Source organism: Ahaetulla prasina, chromosome 2 (genome assembly GCF_028640845.1).
Source record: "Ahaetulla prasina isolate Xishuangbanna chromosome 2, ASM2864084v1, whole genome shotgun sequence".
Lineage (NCBI taxonomy): Eukaryota > Metazoa > Chordata > Lepidosauria > Squamata > Colubridae > Ahaetulla > Ahaetulla prasina.
This window is the reverse complement of record NC_080540.1, coordinates 148,373,564-148,395,724: the sequence shown is the minus strand read 5'-3', so window position 1 is coordinate 148,395,724 and position 22,161 is coordinate 148,373,564. Positions and strand designations below refer to the sequence as shown.

Sequence of the window (22,161 nt, the reverse complement as noted above, 5' to 3'; positions counted from 1 at the left end):
CTTTAGGACCTGTGTTTAACTCATAGAATCATCTATGTGCAAAAATGCACAGGTACCGTATATGTGGTACCTTGCTCAAAAGTAGTAACTGTGAGAGGGATCTTGGAGTCCTAGTGGACAACCATTTAGATATGAGCCAGCAGTGTGCAGCAGCTGCCAAAGAAGCCAACACAGTTCTGGGCTGCATAAACAGAGGGATAGAATCAAGATCACGTGAAGTGTTAATACCACTTTATAATGCCTTGGTAAGGCCAAACTTGGAATATTGCATTCAGTTTTGGGCGCCACGATGTAAAAAAGATGTGGAGACTCTAGAAAAAGTGCAGAGAAGAGCAACAAAGATGATTAGGGGACTGGAGGCTAAAACATATGAAGAACGGTTGCAAGAACTCGGTATGCCTAGTTTAATGAAAAGAAGAACTAGGGGAGACATGATAGCAGTGTTCCAATATCTCAGGGGTTGCCACAAAGAAGAGGGAGTCAAACTATTCTCCAAAGCACCTGAGGGAAGAATAAGAAGCAATGGGTGGAAACTAAACAAGGAGAGATGCAACTTAGAACTAAGGAGAAATTTCCTGATAGTTAAAACAAATTAATCAGTGGAATAACTTGCCTGCAGAAGTTGTAAATGCTCCAACACTGGAAATTTTTAAGAAAATGTTGGATAACCATTTGTCTGAAATGGTGTAGGGTTTCCTGCCTGGGCAGGGGGTTGGACTAGAAGACCTCCAAGGTCCCTTCCAACTCTGTTGTTGTTGTTGTTGTTGTTGTTGTTATTATTATTATTATTATTATTATTATTATTATTATTATTATTATTATTATTATTATTATTATTATTATCTATTGCAATGTCCTTCCCGTTAAAGACCACTTCAGCTTCAATCACAACAATACAAGAGTAAACAATAGATTTAAACTTAATGTTAACCGCTTCAATCTTGATTGCAGAAAATATGACTTCTGTAACAGAGTTATTAATACTTGGAACACACTACCTGACTCTGTGGTCTCTTTTCAAAATCCCCAAAGCTTTAACCAAAAACTGTCTACTATTGACCTCACCCCATTCCTAAGAGATCTGTAAGGGGCGTGCATAAGAGCACAAACGTGCCTACCGTTCCTGTCCTATTGTTTCCTTTCATTATATCCAATTAATATAGTTATTACATACTTATGCTCATATATATGCTTATATATGATATGGTTATTTTCATGCTTATGCTTATATATACTGTTGTGACAAAATAAATAAATAAATAAAAATAAATAAATAAATAAAGGAAGGCCCGGGGTGACCCAGAGCAATTCTGGGTAGGCTGCAGAGCCCTGTCAACAGAAAGGGGACACCGTATGAAGGTTAAGTGGCATGTGGTAGATCCTCAGGGGCAATCGTGCCATTACCCAAGGCTCACACAGGGCAGCTTTTTTGATAGCAGCAATGGTGGTAGGGTTGAATTTGACGTCCAGACCTTGTCTTCAGGCCCAGGCTCATTCCTGCCGCTGCTAAGTACCACTGTTCAGGATGGCCTAGATGGGGGGTGGAGGGGAGAGAGTTTTTTTCCCCTTTTCTTCCTGTGTGTGTGTATGTGTGACACAGCAGCAGAGTCAAGTTAGTCATTTTCTGAATTTTTGACAAGCTGATCCCAAGACGTTCGCCGTCACTGACTTAGACACTGATCCAGGTACAGTATCTCTGAATTTATCCCAATCTCTAATCATTGTGTGTTTCCATTAAGCCTCAGAATAGAAGAATTGCCCCAGTTCAGTAAGATCAGTAAATCCTGCAGTGGTTAAAAGTGAGCTAGAGAATAGAAGAATCCTCGATCCTAATTGCTTTCAGAGATCAATGTAAGTGGGACCGTGAGGACTCAAGAGCTCCTCAGGACTCATTCCAGTTCTCGCAGATCCCAGAGAATTTGAAAAGCCAGAAGATGAAGGGAAGCTCTCTATACAGGCCCCAAACCAGTGGTGGTATTCAGCCAGTTCTATCCGGTTCGGGCGAACTAGTAGCGCCGGCTGTGGAAGGCTGTACACACCTGTCTGGATGTCCTCACGTCCCGTTTTTGACCCTCTGTGCATGCGTAGAAGGCCCTGCATACACACTCACATTTGCGAACCGGTAGCGAAAGTAAGCGAATACCACCCCTTGCCCCAAACCCAAGGTGAAATTCATCCCAATCTTTCTGTAGCTCATTCTCCCAACATCGGTCGCTTTCTTTCTCTCTCTTTTCTATGCGAGATAGTGAGCCAGAGGCAGCATTTATGAAGGATTAAAACAGAATTCCCCAATGAAGTACCATCTGGATGTGCTGGATATCAGTTGCCGTCATTTCACCCAGCGAGCCCAAAGGGAATGGGCCAAATCAGGAATCCGTACCGTCCCCAGTTGAAAGCCAAGGCACTGTATCAGAGGGTGAATATAATTTGAAAGCATGGAGGAAAGAGATCCATCGCTAAACCAAAGATGAATTCAGAGAGCCTGGAGATCTCCCAGCTCTCCTCATTTAAAAAAGAAAAGGGAGGGGAAAAAAAAAACCTTGCTTCACCAAGTTGCAACAGATATATCACCCTTGAGCACTGAGTTTCTCTCTCTCCACACTCCCCTAGGGATTTGGCAGCCCTATCTCAAAGCCAATGCAGCAGTTACTTGCTAATTTGTCGCCATGCGGTCCCTAGAGTCTGCTGGAGAATGGTAATTATGGAAGAGCTCATGGTCCCTAACACGAGAGAGACGCTGCAGATTATTTCTGCCCTTGACTGGCCACAGCCATTCATACATGCCTTTCTGTTTCTACTTGGCCTTACAGAGAAGCTTCCTCTGAGTTGCAACATGCAGCGGTCTGGGGAGCTCCAACTCTAATCTGGGAGAAGGAAATAACACCCCCCCCTCCTCAGTTGCCTCCCTCTGAGTCCCACACCAAGGAAATTAGGCCCCGGCACGCACCTATCCCGGGCAACTGGGAGGGGCTGCTCTCAACTTCCCGTTGGCCGATGAAGTACCAGACGCAGGCGACCCAGTGAGCCAGAAGGGCAAAGACAGTCATGAGTAGGGTGAGCACCACGGCGCTATACTGGGAATACCGATCCAGGTTGGGCAGCAGCCGCAGTAACCGCAAGAGCCTCACCGTCTTCAGCAGGTGTGCCCCAAAGTACTGGGGAAAAAAGAAAAGACCAGATATGCCTACACAGCACCCTCTGGGGTTGAGGGGGAAAGCCGTGATGGCAGAAGGGAAGAAACTTGGCAACATCACCAGGGCCCCTAGCCAAAGGGTACTTGGGTTGCTTTTAAGGGATACAGCTCTCTTGAATTCAATTTAATTTTAAACATCTCTGAAATACCACACCAGCAAGAGAAGAAGAAAAAAATAGAAAAGTCTTCCTTCTTTTAACCTGACAACCAAATTATTTATAGCCATTTGGGTAGTAAGTTTAAAATGCACCCAACTGATACTTCGGTTTCTGAAGTTTCACGCTGGCTTGTAATGAACTTCAGACCCAAGTATGCTCCTTGGTCTTCCCAACATTTCTGAGTTGCAATTACCTGGGCGAAAAGCGCTAAAGGGTACCTTGGATCCTAGAACTGATCCAAGCCCTGCACAATCACCAACAAGCTGGAAATAACCAGACTTAGTTGCAACCATGAACAAAGAGTCATCGGCACTAATGCAGATCTGAACAGGCTGCAAGCCTTCCCAAGGCCTTCTCTGCACTGGTCTGTCCACACTCCCACTCTCCTCATCAGTGGCCTGACCTTCTGCTGGAACAGACATTTCTCCAGCAGGCTCAGTTCAGTGGAAGGCTCCGTAGCCACAGAGCGTTCTCCCTATTAACAGGGAAAACTCTCGTTAAAGTATGTGAGATTCCAGATTGGGAGCCATAACTTTTGAGGACGAAACACTCACCAGCAGTATTTTATCCAGAAATGAAATATTGAGGGAAAGACCAAGTTCAGGAAGCAATAGTGGAAAAGCCAAAACCAACTAAGTTGCAACTCTGACTCTCCACAAAGATGTACCTATGGCTGCATGATATGGCCTTGAATAGTTCAACACTTCTCCTGTGTGCTCCATCATGGAGGTTCTGAGCCCAACTCACCACGTTGACCTTGAAGGCATAGAGAAGGTCGAAGGGTAATGCTGCTAAGAGGTCCAGCACAAACCAACGGGTCAGGTAGTGTAGGAATATAGCATGTGGATCAAAGACCACCTGCCCTGATTTGCTGACAAATGTGGTGCGAAAATTCAACACGATGTCTGCAAAACAACGTAAACAACAACAATAAAAGAATGGCAAAAGTTGGCAACCATTATGCAAGTCGTCCTCCCCTTGGTGTCTTGCAGATATCCTCAGGTCATAATTCTGACAATTCCTGGTCATGCCACCTGGGAATTGTGGACGTTACGGAATGACACAATTCCAAGCAATCTGGTCGCAAAGGCCAGGCTACGTAATACTCTCACCAGCTGATGCTTTCAAGCTGTGAGCCCACCATCATCTGTTTTTCTTACCATGCAAATGGTCACTTGAGTGGAAGCCAGGGAGTGACACTCACGTATAGCTGAAACTGCTCCTTTGCCAGTGAAAGGAAATCACCTCCTGGGAAGGCCCTAGCTTGTTAGAAGTGAATCAGAAGGCCTGGGAGGGAGGCAAAAAGGGCTCCCTTGAAGCCAGCTATGAGCAAGAAATCCTATGAGCTGGTCAAGCAGGATCTAGCTCCAAGCCTCAATTTTGATCTGGGACCACTGTTGCCAGTTCCTTGGTAATCTCCAATGTTGGAAGCAAAGAACTTTTCAGGCAGATGCCATCAGAGCCGTGGTGATGCAGTGGTTAGAATGCAGTATTGCAGGCTATTTCTGCTGACTGCCGGCTGCCAGTAGTTCGACTCTCACCAGGCTCAAGGTTGACTCAGCCTTCCATCTTTCCGAGGTCAGTAAAATGAGGACCTAGATTGTTGGGGGCAATAGGCTGACTCTGTAAACTGCTTAGAGAGGGCTGGAAAGCACCGTGAAGCGGTATATGAGTCTTAAGTGCTGTTGCTAGTTCTATTGCTATCACAAATCTTCACAGGCTTTCCTCAAAACCAGATCCTACCTCCTTTGATTTCAGGTGCCAAATTCCCAAATACATAAGTAAGAGTCTTTCTAACCGACCAGAATTGGGACCAGAATTTCCGTTGCTAAGCAAGGCGCCTGATTTTACATTGTTTGCCATGGTTCTTAAGTGAATCACTGCAGTTGTTAAATGAATTGTGTGCAATTGTGAATCAAATCCAACTTTGCTTGTCAGAAGCCAGCTGGGAATGTCACCAAGGGAAGGAAGGCATGCAAATGGCGATCCATGACCTTGGAATGCCAACATTGTGGTAAATACATGGCAGTTGCTAGGTGCCCACATTTTCATTATGTCACTTTTTTCAGGGTCGTTGTAATTTCAAGCAGTCACTAAACGAATGATTGTAAGTTGAAGGCAACCGGTATTTACACTGACCAGCAATAGATAGATAGATAGATAGATAGATAGATAGATAGATAGATAGATAGATAGATAGATAGATAGATAATAGAGATAGAGATAGATAGAAAGATAGATAGATAGATAGATAGATAGATAGATAGATAGATAGAGATAGATAGATAGATAGATAGATAGATAGAGATAGATAGATAGATAGATAGAGATAGATAGAGATAGAGATAGATAGATAGATGATAGATAGAGATAGAAATAGAGAGAGAGAGAGAGAGAGAGTTAGAGATAAATAGAGATAGAGATAGAAGTAGATAGATGTAGATAGATAGATGATAGATAGATAGATAGAAAATAAATAGATAGATAGATAGATAGATAGATAGATAGATAGATAGATAGATAAGATGATAGATAGAGATAGACAGATAGATAAATAGAGATATAGAGATAAAAGAGAGAGAGAGAGAGAGAGAGAGAAATAGATAGATAGATAGTAATAGAAATAGATAGATAGATAGATAGAGGGGATAGATTCTCCTGTGTCTTGGAATGTCAGGAATTAAACAGGGGATTGTTTGTGTCTTAATCCTGAAGGTTGACAACACGCCCCTCCTCCCAGGTGCTGATACCTGTCCCCATACCTAAGATAAAAAGGATTTCAACAGAAAGATCACAGACACTGGGAGGCGCACGAGAAGCCTCTGGAAGCCCTTCATCCTTGGTGCCATTGAAGCAGACACTGTAGGGCACTGTGACAGCCACGTACAACGTGGCCAGGAGAATCAGTCCGTCCCAGCCAGCCTTGAAGGTTCCGTAATGCAGCAGGATGAATGGTGACTTGCGAGCAGCAGCAACTTTATACTCAGGCAAGGCAGGCTTCTCACCAAACACACCCTGGAGAGAAACCAACAAGAAAGATTAAATGCTTAGAAATGCAAGGCTAGGAAATCACTGCCAACAATGGTCACCGTGCAAAGCAGGGGTCCCAGGATTGAGCAAAGCCTCTCCACCTAGCCTATACGGGCTGGTAGGCAGTGAGACCCCGAGGAATCCATCAAGCAGGGAAGTTAAGAGTGAGTGGGTGATTTTGCATCCAACTGGTCCACCACTGGACCTGCCTGCTTTTTTGGTCCTATCTTTGGGTACTGGTAGAGTGATGGAATATGCACCTGCAGCATCGGGGTGGGGGGAGTATTTTGCCAACTCAGTGCCTTCCTGGAAAGAGGCTCAGATCAAGAGACAGTCCTGGGGAAGAGGTTCAGGGTAGCCACACCCTAGAATCTCTCGGGATAGATCTAGTACAGGGGTGTCAAACTCAAGGCCCGTGGGCCGGATCCAGCCCGCGGGGTGCTTAGATTTGGCCCAGGGGGCCGCCCTGGAAACAGTGAAGGACTGGCCCATGGTGTCTCTGCCAGTGAAAACGGAGCTCGCGCAGGCTGCATGAGGCCCTCCTGAGCTCCATTTTTGCTGGCAGAGGGTTGCAGGAGGCTGTTGCAGCCATTTTCGCTGGCCACCACAGTCACCTCCGACACGAGTGATGCTGAGCTGGCCATGCCCACCCTGGCTACACCCACGCCGGCCCCCTGATACAACCCTCAATGAAATCGAGTTTGACACCTCCGATCTAGTAGATTGGGAGGTTATAGCTTTAGTTTGGCAAGACTTTGTCCACTAGCTGCAAGCAAATAAAAGATTGAACTCAACGGGATCTCATCGTCTCATCTCTAGGCTTGGGCCTGAAAGATAGTAGGTTAAAGAATGTCTATTTGAAATCCTGCCTGGTGCAGCCCCTCTAGGGATCCCAAACTGGTGATCTCAGGTCTACAACTCAGTGTTGTGCCATTGCCTTCCTAACCAGGAAATTCTAGAGGATGCAGAATGAGAATATTTAGAGGGGGCCAGGATGGCCCAGGCAAGATTTAAAATATTAAATCCGTTCCAGGATTATTTTGCCCTGATCCAGTAAAGCTCAGATACATACATCTCAGTCGCTGAATACAGATCTTCTTCACAAAATTATAGGCTTAAGAAGGATAACTAATTAAATATGACTACTACCCATCTGTAACTTCTGGAGGGAAGGGTGTACTGCATTTGGTTGCACGCTCCACTACTACACCACACACTACTACAACTTAAACCAAATACAAGTACATTCAATGGGGCTGTCTGAGATTGCTGGTGTTTTCTGTGCTTTTCAATTTTTTTTTGGTTTCAGTATCTGTTTTGACTTTTGCAGTGAATAAACCTGTTCCATATTTAGTGTATGTTTAATAAAGAAATGTTGATTTAAAAAAAAATGAGCCAGCTGTTTCATTAATCAGGGTGAAGAATTGCCCTGGGCAGTAGATTTTGAGTGTTATTTATAAAATCTGTAACATATTCTTGGAAGACAGAGCTGTGTATGCTGCTGCATACATGACTTATTCTTCATCCTTAAATTAGCCCTGCTCTGTCCTAAGACGTCATAAAAAATACCAACATTGAAGTGAGAATCAATTGCCGACTGGTTGGCTTTGGCATATGGAATAGAAGGGGCAAAATCATTTCAGACTGGCTTTTATTGGCATCAGTTAATGTCTAGATAATCAAGGGAGTACATAGGAGTCCTTGAGTTACGGCCACAATTGAGCCCAAAATTTATGTTGCTAAGTGAAACATTTCTTAAATGAGTTTGCCCCGTTTTATGACTTTTCTACTACCGATTACTACTGATTTTGAGTCATTTGTGCCTGTTCCGGACACAATCATTCAGATGAACATGTTACAAATATTGTGTTTCCCCGAAAATTCCCCAGTTTTATTTTCTTATTTTGGGGGGATGTTTTACTCACTTACCTTAGCACCACTGCAGCTAGGCCTCCCATACCTCAACACTAGTTGCGCCACTGCTTAACTTCTGTGGCAACTTGCAGCCAGTTTCCATGTGGCTCATCATGCCAGTACTACCGCTTGAGACAGGAGGCTGTGTGGCGTGCTGTGCTATTGTGCGCATGAGCAGCAGCACTGGTGCGATGTGCTGCACGGCATCCTGCTCCATGATGAGCCACATACCGTCTGGCCACAAGCGATGGCACCAGCACAACGAGCTTTGCAGTGTTCTGCCACGAGCAGCAGCACCGGCACGGTGAGCCACACAGCGGCCTACCGCAAGCAGCAACACCAGTGCAACAAGGTATGATAATTATGATAATCTGAGACGAGGTCTCCTCAGTGTGAAATCAACCAATTTTGAGGTCCTCCTTCAAGCACCATCTTGTTTAGATGACAGAGCAACGTCAAGTCTAGTGTAGTGACTCATCCTCCCTCCTCTCTTCAGCCGGGCCCCTCCCGTCTCCAACCGGGCCTTTTATCAGACTCAGAGTCTGATAATGAAGATGAATGGCCTGTCATGACTACAGCCCCTGGCCCTGGCCCCATGCCCGGAGAGGATTCAAGGAGTGAAAGGAGAAGCCCAATAAACCTCACTCATACAGCATGTGTTCCTTTGTCTCAGCCTTCAGAGCAGGAAGCCAGCCAGGTGGTGGAATTACTCCCTCTGACCACTCCCTTTCCCAGACACTGACAGCAGATCCAGAGCTGAAAACAATTCAAAGTGGGTGGACCCTCGCTTCCGGAGATCTGAGAGGCGACGCCAGCAGAAGGAAGGGTGGGGCAAGCCTGGATAAATGCTGAGTCATGGAGCCACACCCCACAGCCTATATAAAGGACCTGCTTTTGGCATTCCAATCTTGAGTCAAGCAAAGTCTTCTCTAGTTTGCTGATATCGGACCCTATCGCTGAAGTCACAACTTGGACTCCTGCCTGCCCTGATAAACCTCGAAGGCACTTGGCAGAGGCTTTGTTGCCAAGTTTGTTACGGACTTCCTTGACTCGTTCGTCGGAGTGGGGGTAGGACACAACATCTAGTGTCCGTCAAGGTCCACGATTTTCTTTTTCTCAGATAGTTCAAGTTGCCCCATATTCATTTAATAGTGCTGATAAATGAAGGCACTTTCATTTTAAGATGCTTCGGAAACGTATTTTCAATTATTTCCCGTCCCCCGACTCCCAAGATTGAATCGCTTTGGTTTCTGCTTTTCGGTATGTATGATCTCATCTCTTAATCTTTGAAACTTAATCAAATATTTTGAAAATTTTTTGAATTGTGAACAAAAGGTTTGGAGTAGTGAGTGAACTAGCGTTACCTTCCTTGTCCCCTATGATAAATATTCAGCTCTTTCCCTTCACTCAACAAACTGAGATCCTGTATGGTCTCTTTACTTCTATCCACTAAACTTCTGAAAATCTGTTCTTCCCTTGGCCGTGTCCATTGTTAGAGTTCCAAGTAATGAAATCAAACTTCAAGGCTTGCAATTCCTCAAAGCTAACTTTTATTAGAGATGGATTAGGACAAGTATAAAAAGTGGAAAGAGGGGCAAATAATTAAGGCAGAATATCAGCAAATAGCCCGAGCCTGTAAAGATGAAGTGAGGAAAGCTAAGGCTCACAATGAACAAAGGCTAGTGACAAAAGTAAAAAATAACTAAAAACTTTTTTCCCCAACATGTTAAAAACAAGAAAAAAGTCAAGGAAACAATTGGCCCATTGCTGGGAGAAAGTGGCAAGAAGGTGACAAGCAACAGGAAGAAAGCAGAATTACTTAACTCATTTTTTGCATCTGTCTTTACACAAAAGGAAAAAACAATCCAACCTATCAAAAACAGCACCACAAAAAAACAGATTAGGAACACAAGTTAAAGTAGGGGAAAAAAATGGTAAGTGAACACCTGTCTATCCTAGACAAGTTCAAAGCACCAGGACTGGATGGATTACACCCCTAAGTTCTGAAGGAACTGGCAGACGAGATCTCAGAACCACTGAACTAGATCCTGGAGCACAGGGGAACTGCCAGAGGATTGGAAAAGAGCTGATATAGTTCCCATCTTCAAAAAAGGAAAAAAAAACAGATCCAGGAAACTACAGACCTGACCTCAATACCAGGGAAGATTCTGGAAAAGATAATCAAACAACAATCACCAAACACCTAGAAGCAAACAAAGTAATAACCAAAAGCCAACATGGGTTTGTCAAAAACAGATCATGTCAGACTAATCTCATTGCATTCTTTAACAAAATGACAAAATTAGTAGGTCAGAGGAATGCTGTCGATATAATTTACTTGGACTTCAGTAAAGCATTTGATAAAGTAGACCATAACCTACTACTATATAAAGTAGAAAAATGTGGGTTAGACAGCACCACCAGATGGTTTCGTAACTGGCTGATCAGCCACACTCAACATGTAGTCCTCAATGGAACTACATCCACATGGAGGGAAGTATGCAGTGGAGTACCCCAAGGCTCTGTTTTAGGCCCAGTACTCTTCAACATCTTCATCAATGACTTGGACAAGGGGATAGATGGGGAACTCATCAAATTTGCAGATGACACCAAACTGGCAGGAATAGCCAACACTCCAGAAGATAGGCTCAAGATACAGAAGGATCTTGACAGACTTGACAGACTTGAAAATTGGGCACTATCTAACAAAATGAAATTCAACAGTGAAAAATGTAAGGTTCTACATTTAGGCAAAAAAAACAAAATGTACAGGTACTGTATACGTGGTACCTTGCTCAATAGTAGTAACTGTGAGAGGGATCTTGGAGTCCTAGTGGACAACCATTTAGATATGAGCCAGCAGTGTGCAGCAGCTGCCAAAAAAGCCAAGACAGTTCTGGGCTGTATAAACAGAGGGATAGAATCAAGATCACGTGAAGTGTTAATACCACTTTATAATGCCTTGGTAAGGCCACACTTGGAATATTGCATTCAGTTTTGGGCGCCACGATGTAAAAAAGATGTTGAGATTCTAGAAAGAGTGCAGAGAAGAGCAACAAAGATGATTAGGGGACTGGAGGCTAAAACATATGAAGAACGGTTGCAGGAACTCGGTATGTCTAGTTTAATGAAAAAAAGGACTAGGGGAGACAGTGCTCCAATATCTCAGGGGTTGCCACAGAAAAGAGGGAGTCAAACTATTCTCCAAAGCACCTGAGGGTAGAACAAGAAGCAATGGGTGGAAACTAATCAAGGAGAGAAGCAACTTAGAACTAAGGAGAAATTTCCTGACAGTTAGAACAATCAATAAGTGAACAACTTGCCTGCAGAAGTTGTGAATGCTCCAACACTGGAAATTTTTAAGAAAAGGTTGGATAGCCATTTGTCTGAAATGGTGTAGGGTTTCCTGCCTGGGAAACCAGAGGTCTTCTAGGCCAACCAGGGGATTGGACTAGAAGACTTCCAAGGTCCCTTCCAACTCTGTTGTTATGTTATGTCATATTGGCACATCTGGGAAAACCCGAATCTGAGAGCTTCCGGCTTTTCTTCACCCAAAAGAAAGTTCAAGACCTTGCCCACTTCTCCCACATGTCCATCACTGCTCCAATCAGTTCCTTCGGGTACAGAAGACATCCTCCACTTTCTTCTCAGTACAGCTGTCAGACACCATGGCCTTGAACCCCTCTGCAAAGTTTTATTATGGCTAATTCTACTTTACTCATCCAATCCCCCCTCTCAACTTCCACAGTAGGATTGTGGCAGGCCTGGATCCTGAAGGCACCAAGGTAAAATGGCTTCCAGGCCTGACATCCATACCACGTACCTTGTGGAGTTTGCGTTTTCCTTTGCCCTGCTTCTGGAGATGTCCTGAGAGGTGATAAAGCACAGCCCGGCTTCGCCGACGATTGGCATTGAAACCTTTAGCTCCAGCTCGGTTATAACGTCGCCGTCCACCTAGCAAAAGACAAATGCTGGATGGTACTTGGTACGTTAGAGCAAGAAGGGTTTGTATCTGCTCTTTCAACAATTACCAATGTACTCTCAATGAGAAAATATCTCAACATTTGAGTTTTCGAGAAATGTTTTCACCAAGCTTGGAGACGACGTCTACTGTTACAGAAGCTTACATATTCAATGCTTATCTTTTAGAGGAAAAGCCTTAACTGCCTTCCTTAGAGAATACAGAATGACAGGGTTGGAAGGAACCTTGGAGGTCTTCTAGTCCAACCCCCTGCTCAGCAGTGGTGGGTTTCAAATTTTTTTACTACCGGTTCTGTGGGTGTGGCTTGGTGGGCATGGTTTGGTGGGGAAGGATGCTGTAAAATCTCCATTCCCATCCCACTCCGGGGGAAGGTTACTGCAAAATCCCCATTTCCTCCCGATCAGCTGGGACTTAAGAGGTAGAGAATAGATGGGGGGGTGCGGCCAGTCAGAATTTTTACTACCGGTTCTCCGAACTACTCAAAATTTCCGCTGCCTGTTCTTCAGAACTGGCCAGAACCTGCTGAAACCCACCTCTGTTGCTCAGGCAGGAGATCCTGGCCTAGTGGTAGTATTCAGCTGGTTATATCCAGTTCGGGCAAACCAGTAGTGGCGACTGTGGGAGGCTCTGGCCACCCGCCCGGACATCATCACATCCCGTTTTTGACGCTCTGCGCAGATGCAGAAGATCCTGCGCATGCACAGAGGTGTTGCGAGTGAGCGAAGCGAGTGTGTGCGCCTGCTCATATTTGCCAACCGGTAGCAAAGGTAAGTCAATATCACCCCTGCCCTGGCCTATACCATTCCAGATAAGTGACTGTCCAGTTTCTTCTTCAAAATCTCTAGTGATGAAGCACCTACAACTTCTGGAGGCAAGTTGTTCCACTTATTAATTGTTCTTTCCGTCAGGAAATTTTTCTTGAATTCTAGATTGGCTCTCTCTTCGTTAAGCTTCCATCTGTTACTACTTGTTTTGTCCTCAGTTGCTTTGGAGAATACATGACCCCCCTTCTCTCTGTGGCAGCCCTTCAAATATTGGAAGACTTTTATTGCATCACCCCTAGTCCTTCTCTTTGACTAGACTAGACATTCCCAGTCCCTGCAACCGTTCATTGCATTTCATCCATATGTATCTGTTCATTAACATGACCAGGAAACTGGTCATAATGAGAAAGTAAGATATACAGTAGTACTATAGATGCCACTTCAGAAAAAATGTCTAAATTCAATGACCTCCACTACAAAAGAATTGGAGCCTGAGAGTTAGCTTCTTCTTATTTTTGGATACCATCCTAAATGTTATTGTTGTCTTACATCAGCAGAAATATAATTGGAGAAAAAGCCCTTGCTTATTTATTTATTTTTTATTTTGAGTGCCTCTGAAATTCTGTGTTCTTTTGCATACCCTTCTTTCTAGGCCCACTTCCTGTTGTGGCATGAATACCCATTTTTTTTTTTGTTGATTTGTGATAATCCTTCACAAGCAACAAATGGGCATCTTGCACAGACAAAGGGTTGTCAGGAATCTCATCTAGCAGAGCAGCTCTTCAGAGCTAGCAGAGGCAATTGGCTGTGTATCTATCTATTCTCCATGTGGCATCACTGTTCAAGACAATAAAACAGAGTACAGGTTGTCCTGGACTTACAACCGCAATTGAGCCCAACATTTCTGTGGTTAAGTGAGACATTTGTTAAGTATATCTTGCTCCATTTTGCCTCGGTTGTTAAGTGAATCACTGCAGTTGATAAGTTACCAACACGGTTGTTAAGTGAATCTGGCTTCCCCACTGACCTTTGCTTGTGAGAAGGTCGCAAAAAGGGGATCACGTGACCTTTGGGACACAGCAACAGTCATAAATATGAACCAAATGCCAAGCACCTCAATTTTGATCCCATCACCATGGGGTTGCTGGAACGGCCGTAACGGTGGAAAAACCCGTCAGAAGTCACTTTTTTCAGTGCCGTTGTCTTTTTGAACGGTCACTAAATGAACTGTTATAAGCCGAGGACTACCTGCACTTTGCACCTGCATCTCCAAATCTGGGAGAAGGAAAGGAGCATCCCCTACACACCATAAAACTGCAGCAAAGCTGTGCATCACAACTTAGAGGCTCAATTTAGAGTGCAATTTAGAGGCTCAAACCAAGGGATTACTTCGAACAGAGTCTCCAACCTTGGCAACTTTAATCCTGGAGGACTTCAACTCCCAGAATCCCCCAGCCAGCAAAGCTGGCTGGGGAATTCTGGGAGTTGAAGTCCTCTAGGATTAAAGTTGCCAAGGTTGGAGACCCCTGACTTAGAAGACCCAGACAGAGGCCCCAACTCAATGATAGAGATTTTTTTTTATTCTGAGGATAGAAAGCCCAAACTTCAAAACTTTACCTCTGGCAGATAAACAGCTGGGAAAGTTCCTGTCCCATGCCCAAGAAGAACCCGGGCAGCCAATACAAAATAGGCTCCACTTGGTCAGAAAGTTGAAAGTCCATTATCCAGAGATACAGGTAGTCCTCTATTTATGAGCAATTGTCTAACGACCATTTGATGTTACAATGGCACTGAAAAAAGTCATTTTTTCCCCATTTATGCCTGGTCGTCAGACTTACGACCATTGTAGCAGCCCCCCTGGTCGTGTGATCCAAATTTGGGCATTTGGCAACCGGCGTTATTTATTTCACATGACTGTCATTTTGCAACCTTCCCAGCCGGCTTCCGAGAAGCAAAGTCAATGGAAGAAGTGTGATTCGCTTAACTGCCGTGGCAAAAAAAGGTCATAAAACTGGGCATGACCTCCATTATTGTGTTGCTTACAATGGAGCTTCTGATTCTAATTATGGTTGTCAGACAAGGACTTATTATGGTTGTAAGACAAGTACTAGTACACAACTTAAGAGCCAGAGTTGTGTACGGTCTAGACTTTGGCCCTTATAGCCCCTCCAAAATTTGCTATTGAACCTTTCCACTTCATGAGACAACCTTGTGTATATGCATCAGGAATGATTAAACCAAGGGGGAATTAAAGACTAATTAAATGTAATGGAAATGATTTGATATGTACACTCTGTTACATCAGATGTAATTCTTGTCTTAGATTCATGTTATGAAACTTAGTTCTGGAATTGGGTATGTCTAGTTTAATGAAAAGAAAAACTAGGGGTGACATGATAGCAGTGTTCCAATATCTCAGGAGTTGCCACAAAGAAGAGGGAGTCAAGCTATCCTCTAAAGCACCTGAGTGCAGGCCAAGAAGCAACGGGTGGAAACTAATCAAGGAGAGAAGCAACCTAAAACTAAGGAGGAATTTCCTGAAAGTTAGAACAATTAATCAGAGGAACACTTGCCTCCAGAAGTTGTGAATTCTCCAACACTGGAAGTTTTTAAGAAGAGATTGGACAACTATGTTTCTGAAACGGTATAGAGTTTCCTACCATAGGGTAACAACTCTGGGTGGCTTACAGTTACATAAAATCTAAAATATAAAAAGTTAAATTCAAACATTAAAACCAAGGACACATGGGGGAGGATCTGCTATTACTCAATCAACCACCTCCATTGCGCCGTTCCCCCACTGGGGCCACAAGTCGACTGGCAAAGCCACGTCTATAGGCCCTTAACAAAAGGATAGGAGGATTGGGGCCAACCTCACATTGGGGGGGGGGACAAGATGTTCCAGAGGGCAGGAGCAACAGGAGAGAAGGCCCTCCTCCTGGACCCCGACATCCAGAATAATTGGGTTGATGGGACCAACAACACGCCTCCTCTGCCAGCATGAGTGGTAACAGGCCAATCACAGCGGGGTGAATAGTAACCGTCAAGTAACCTGGAGCCATGCCATGAATGGCTTTAAAGGTGATCACCAACACCTTGAATTGCACCCGGGAGCAGACTGGTAACCAATGCAGCTCACAGATCAGTGGTGTCACAGGGCCATTCTCGGGGTGGGGGTGGGGGGAGGGCAAATTACCCAAGCTGCCGTACTCTGCACCAACTGTAGCTTCCAAATGGTCTTCAAGGGTAGCCCCATGTAGAGGATATTAAAGTAGTCCACTTGCGAGATGATTAGGGACTGAACCACCGAGTAAATACACATGCAGCTCAGTAGTGGGTTTCAAATTTTTTTACTATTGGTTCTGTGGGTGTGGCTTGGTGGGCGTGGCATAGCGAGCATGGCAGGGGAAGGATACTGTAAAATCTCCATTCCCACCCCACTCCAGGGGAAGGATACTGTAAAATCTCCATTCCCACCCCAATCCAGGGGAAGGTTACTGCAAAATCCCCATTTCCTCCCAATCAGCTGGAACTTGGGAGGCAGAGAATAGATGAGGGAGGGGCCAGTCAGAATTTTTACTATTGGTTCTCCAAACTACTCAGAATTTCTGCAACCGGTTCTCCAGAACTGGTCAGAACCTGCTGAAACCCACCTCTGATGCAGCTTATAGAGGCAAAAATCAATACAGTTAGTCCTTGATTTAGGACTCACTATTAGGACTGGAATTTAGATTGCTAAGTGATGTGTTTGTTAAGCTGTGCGTGACTGAACCCAATTTTACCATCATTTCAACCACAATTGTTAAGAGAATCACAATGATCATTGAGCAAATCATGTGATCATTAAGCGATTCATGTTATCGTTAGGCAACTCTTTCTTCCGCAAGTGACTTTGCTTGATGGAAGGCAGCTGGAAAGGTTGCAAATTGTGATCATGGGACCGTAAAACACGGCAATTGTCATAAATGTGAGCCGTCTGCCAGCCACGCCTCTGAATTGTGATCACTTGCCCATGTCCGTGGCAGTGGTGCGATGGTCATAACTTCAAGGATGTTGAGATCATAAGTTACTTTTTCCAAGGCCTTTGGGAACTTCAAACCATTGTTAATGAATAGTTGTAAGGCAAGGGTTACCTCTAAGGGCCACTGTAGTCCTGCAGTTGTAAGGACAATCTGATGATGAATATTATGCTTCGTTTGTTCCTGAGATGAAAGCAGGCAGCTAATGACTGGTGAAATCACAGCAGGATTTCTAATTGTCAGGGAACAGGATTTTGATCTCTGTATAATTCTTTAGTCTTACAGTGATTGCCCAAAACATACGGAACGTGCACACATGGTCAACATATTCAGCATGCCGAGATGTTCCATAAATCTTACTGCTGAAATTGTATTAGTGCTATGTTTGCTTGGAATATCCATACTGTGGAATTTTAAGGCAAAGCTGCAGCTCCTTCAATCGTAAGAAATGCAGCATGCCTATCTTTGGAAATATTATAGATTTTCCAGAAACGGGGGTTGGGTCTAATGGTGAACTGCTCTTGTCCTTCTAAATCTACCATCATACAACCTGTCGGAAGGAAAATCCATCTGGTTCAGTTCCAAGCTGGGAGAAAGACACTGGAAACATGGAGGCTGATTGGAAAGGTGGTTTAATGATGAACAGAACCAACAGCAGTCCTGGGTCAACTGACCAATTGGTTTGATAAGTACATGGGTTTTTATAGGTTTCAGAGATACTGTTAGGGGGGTTGTGATATGTCTGAAATGCACTTAGAAGATTCTGCAATGCAGTGAGCTCTGTGTCTTCTGCTAAATGGTAGTGGGTTAATCCTGTTATGTCCCGAATGGTCATGTCCTATTCGTCTTAATCCCATCGCCCTGAAGCTGAAGGTCTTTTGTTTTGTAGAAAGGCTGGCCCAGTCTTTCTTAATGGGTACAAAATATCTGCAGGGGGAAGGGAGGCTTTTAAGGAAGACTGAGTCTGCTTTGTCTTTAAGAGCATGTTTCTCCATTTCCCCCTTTGGGAGAATATTTGGGAATATTAAAATTCTGCCTTTTTAATATTTCCTAAAATATTTCATTCTTCTAAAGGGGGGCTTCCCACAAACCACTGCTACACCACAATGATCATGGGTGGTGGGATATACTAACATTACCAAAAGAACTGAACTCTGCAAAGGCTGACACTAATGGATATCATTTAGAACAATAAAAGAAATCCGTGGGGGGAAAAGGGAGAACAGAAAGTGCAACATTTCCACATCATGTTCATACTTTATACAGAAATGAAGACAACTGAAAATAGACTGAATTAGCTGCATGGACGGCTAATAAATGAAAACTCAAGTTCCACTAGTAACTTCATACGGTGTTTGGTGAATAGTATACAGTGATACGCCGAAGAAGAGCTTTCTGGCAGATCTCCTGTGTCTGCAACAGTGCATGACATGTCAACAGATTCATCAGCCTTGAGATGCGGAAGCTTTGTTCTGTATTCCAATTGGAAAAGGCCTAGGATCCCTGCCAGCAGACTGAGTCTTCAGCTGTGCTACCATGAGGTCCTACATGTCTTTCCTTGGCATCTGAATCAGTTTTATTTACATGCTCTCTTAACTCCATTTCATTGATGCGCCACTGAACGTTTGTTTGCAGAAGGCTTGACTCTCATTTTGAGAGCCATGCATGGACTAAGAATCACAGAAGGAGAAAACACTGCTGGTATCATCATCATCATCATCATCATCATCATCATCATCATTAGAAGGAAGGAAGGAAGACATTCCTTATTGATCTCACAATTTCTTGAGCATTCTCAAGCCTCTGTGATCCAGTAACCCACCTCCCAGGTATGTGGCAATACAATACGTGCCAAAGCCCACTGCAACTATATAGCAAAAAAGGCTCTAAGAGTTGTTAACTTAATTCTACGTAGCTTCTTTTCAAAAAACACCACGCTACTGACCAGAGCATATAAAACATTCGCTAGGCCAATTCTTGATTACTGCTCTCCTGTTTGGAACCCATACCATATATCTGATATCAACACAGTTGAGCGTGTCCAAAGGTATTTTACAAGAAGAGTTCTCCACTCCTCCAAAACCAATAAAATACCTTATTCCACCAGACTTGATATCCTGGGTCTAGAAAACTTGGAACTTCGTCGCCTTCGACAGGACCTGGGTTTAGCTCATAAAATCATCCGTTGTAATGTCCTTCCTGTCAATGACTTTTTTAGTTTCAATAACAATATCACAAGAGCTACCAACAGATTTAAACTCAATGTCAACCGCTCCAGTTTAGATTGCAGAAAACACGATTTCTGTAACAGAATTATATATGCTTGGAATGCATTACCTGACTCTGTGGTTTCTTCTCATAACCCCAAAAGTTTTACTCTAAATCTATCCACGGTTGACCTCACCACTTTCCTAAGAGGACTCTAAGGGGCGTGCATAAGAGCACAAATGTGCCTACCGTTCCTGTCCTATTGTTTCTTCCCCTATATATATGTGTGTTTATAGTACCTTGTTTCTCCTCATATATATGTTTATATATTATATAATCCTCTATGTTATACTTGTATATATTGTTACGACGAATAAATAAATAAAATAAATAAATTCCCATCATGCCATAGCCAGCATGGACAATGGAGCATGGAGGAGTTCCAAGATCTCAGGAGGCCAAGAATTGGTGCCCTCATAGATAAGGTTGTACCCCAGTTTACAATTTTTTCCTTTACTCCACCTCCTCCCCACCACACCTCCAACACTAGCTTTAGCTCACCTCCTTCCTTCCAGTTTTCTGCGGACGCTCTGGTTTTGGTCTCTGTGATGTCTTTGTGGGAGACTAGAAAAAGGGCCACTTCCCCCTTTTCGTTCTTGATAGGTACCACATCCAAGAGACACCAGAAAGGGACACCTAAAAGATAAGGAGGCGTGTGAGTTGATGATCCTGGGATGTGTGTCAGGGAATGATGTTCTCCACTGCCATTCCCAGCATCATCTTTTTCTGCTGTTGCAAACTCTTTCTGGAGACCTAGGAAATGGTGGGAAAGAAAAGCAGGTCGGCAACTCTTCACAGAAGGCTCAGTGTAAAAGATGTGGCTTTACTGAGCAAAGAGATTGCTGCTCCTAGGTTCTGAAAATCCCAAATAAGGGGGTGTCAGCTTTCCTCCTGCTTTCCTATGCTTCCTGTACAAGCAATGCCACTCTATTCAGACTGGCTTTTGACCATCAAGGTCACATGCTGTGCTATACTGCGCTAACTGGGTGCTATCTGCATCCTTATGTATTTGTAATACAATGGGTTGCACATCGAAGTCTTATTAGCTGATTGGTGGTGAGCTTTAATCATCATCATAAAGGTGGCTGTGTCCATTGTTAAAAATATTGAAATGAAAATGAATACAGCAATAGAGAGAGATAAGAAGGAGAGAGACGGAAAGAGGGAAGGAGGGAGAGAGAAAGAAGAAAGGGAAGAGGAGAGGAAGGGATGGGAAATAAGAGTAGGAGAGAAAGTTAGATAGGGAGGAAGAAGGGAAGAGGGGGAGAAAGGAAGGGGAAGTAGAGAAGGAGTAGGAGAGGAGACAAGAAAGTAGGAAGGATAAAAGAAGGGCGGGAGAGGAAGGAGAAGGAGAAGAAAGATTGCTGTAAAATGGAAAAGATGAAATGAAAGAAAGACAACCTCGAATATGTTTGAATATATCAGGATAAAAACCGAAATACCTAAAAAATAATAAAAGAGAATAAATACTAGTAAAAATGGAGAAATTAGAACTGGAGGGCGAAGGAAGATGTGATTTATATAATTGAGCATGGAAATATTAAGACACGATTAAAATATGGAAAAAGAATACTTCAGCAGAAATTGAAATAAAGTGAAATGTATTTGGATATGTTAAATTGTATAAGACATGATATGGCCAATACTCTGTTCATAAACTATGTATGTGTATGTGGGGGGGGGGGAATTGAAAAATCAATAAAAACTTGTTTTAAAAAAAAAGATGGCTGTGTGAACACTTTTGAGCAAACCGAGGGCTACACAGGTAATACCTCTGCTGCGTGAGCTGCATTAAGTTGCTTCTGGGTCCAGTTCAAGGTGTTGTTGGTTATCAACTTTAAAACCCTTCAGGGCATGGGGCCAGGCTACCTGAAGGACCATCTTATCCTAACTACATTACATCTGATCCAGAGAAGGCAGAGAGGGTAAGTTACAGACCTATCAGTTCAAGAATTTTGACTGACAGGAGCTAGGAAGAAAGTTTTCTCTGTTGTGTGACCCCTGCCCTATGGAACATCTTGCCCCCTTAAGTGAGGCTGCCCACCCCCACTGCTCCACCCTCACTCTTCTGGCCTTTTGGAACTGGCATAGAAGCCTAAAAATGGTATGCAATCTTGGGGGTTGCTTGAGGGTGCTTCTTCCATCTTTTTAATTCTGTTTTTTTTTAACTGTGACTTTTTATGCGGCTTTATGGTTTTCATCTGTAAACCTCTCAGTCAGATAGCAAAATAGGCAGTATATCACTTTAATAAATAAAAATAAAATTGCATTTTTATCTTTTGTTCTATTGTTAGTTGTATCATGACCTGGTTTGATGAGAAGAAAAGCAGGAATTGAACCAAAGAATCAGCATTGAAACTGGCTGAAACGCCTAGGAATAATCCTGGCTTCATTTCTATTGCGTTTTATAGATGCTGAACTAGAAAAGAAAAATGGGAAATTAATACTGTATATGGAAACGGTGGCAAGATTATTGTATGCACAAAGAAGAAGAAGAATGAAATACCCACAGTAGAAGATCAGGATTATAAAATTGATAGAAATGGCCAAGCTGTCCAATTTGGTCAGGGAAAAATGAGAAAGACTTAAAAAGAAAATCTAGAAGCCTTAAAAGGACTTTTTGATGAAATAAGGAAAGACTGAATTGATGATTTATGGACTTGGGGATTAAAGAGAAGGAGAAACAATAAGATGGCAATTACTTGGCAGAAAAGGGTGGAAGTCATAATGAAGCTCCCTTTTTCTAACCTTCTATTTTTCTCTTCCTTTTTTTCTTTCTTTGCTCCTTTTTCACTGATTTTTCTTTACCCGTTTTTCTCAATTTCCTTGGCTT

At 43.4% G+C, this 22,161-nt stretch overlaps 1 protein-coding gene across 1 annotated transcript in view; it reads right to left on the bottom strand.

Annotated features, from left to right (window-relative positions):
* The window catches only part of KCNH3 (potassium voltage-gated channel subfamily H member 3), an 83,259-nt gene that overhangs the window by 15,816 nt on the left and 45,282 nt on the right, over window positions 1–22,161 (bottom strand). The window contains exons 3-7 of the mRNA XM_058170315.1: window positions 19,830–19,964; window positions 12,119–12,249; window positions 6,114–6,366; window positions 4,099–4,256; window positions 2,948–3,155 (exon numbers count right to left, since the gene is read on the bottom strand). Coding sequence (XP_058026298.1) covers window positions 2,948–3,155; window positions 4,099–4,256; window positions 6,114–6,366; window positions 12,119–12,249; window positions 19,830–19,964 — 885 coding nt within the window. The remainder of the gene's footprint in view (window positions 1–2,947; window positions 3,156–4,098; window positions 4,257–6,113; window positions 6,367–12,118; window positions 12,250–19,829; window positions 19,965–22,161) is intronic.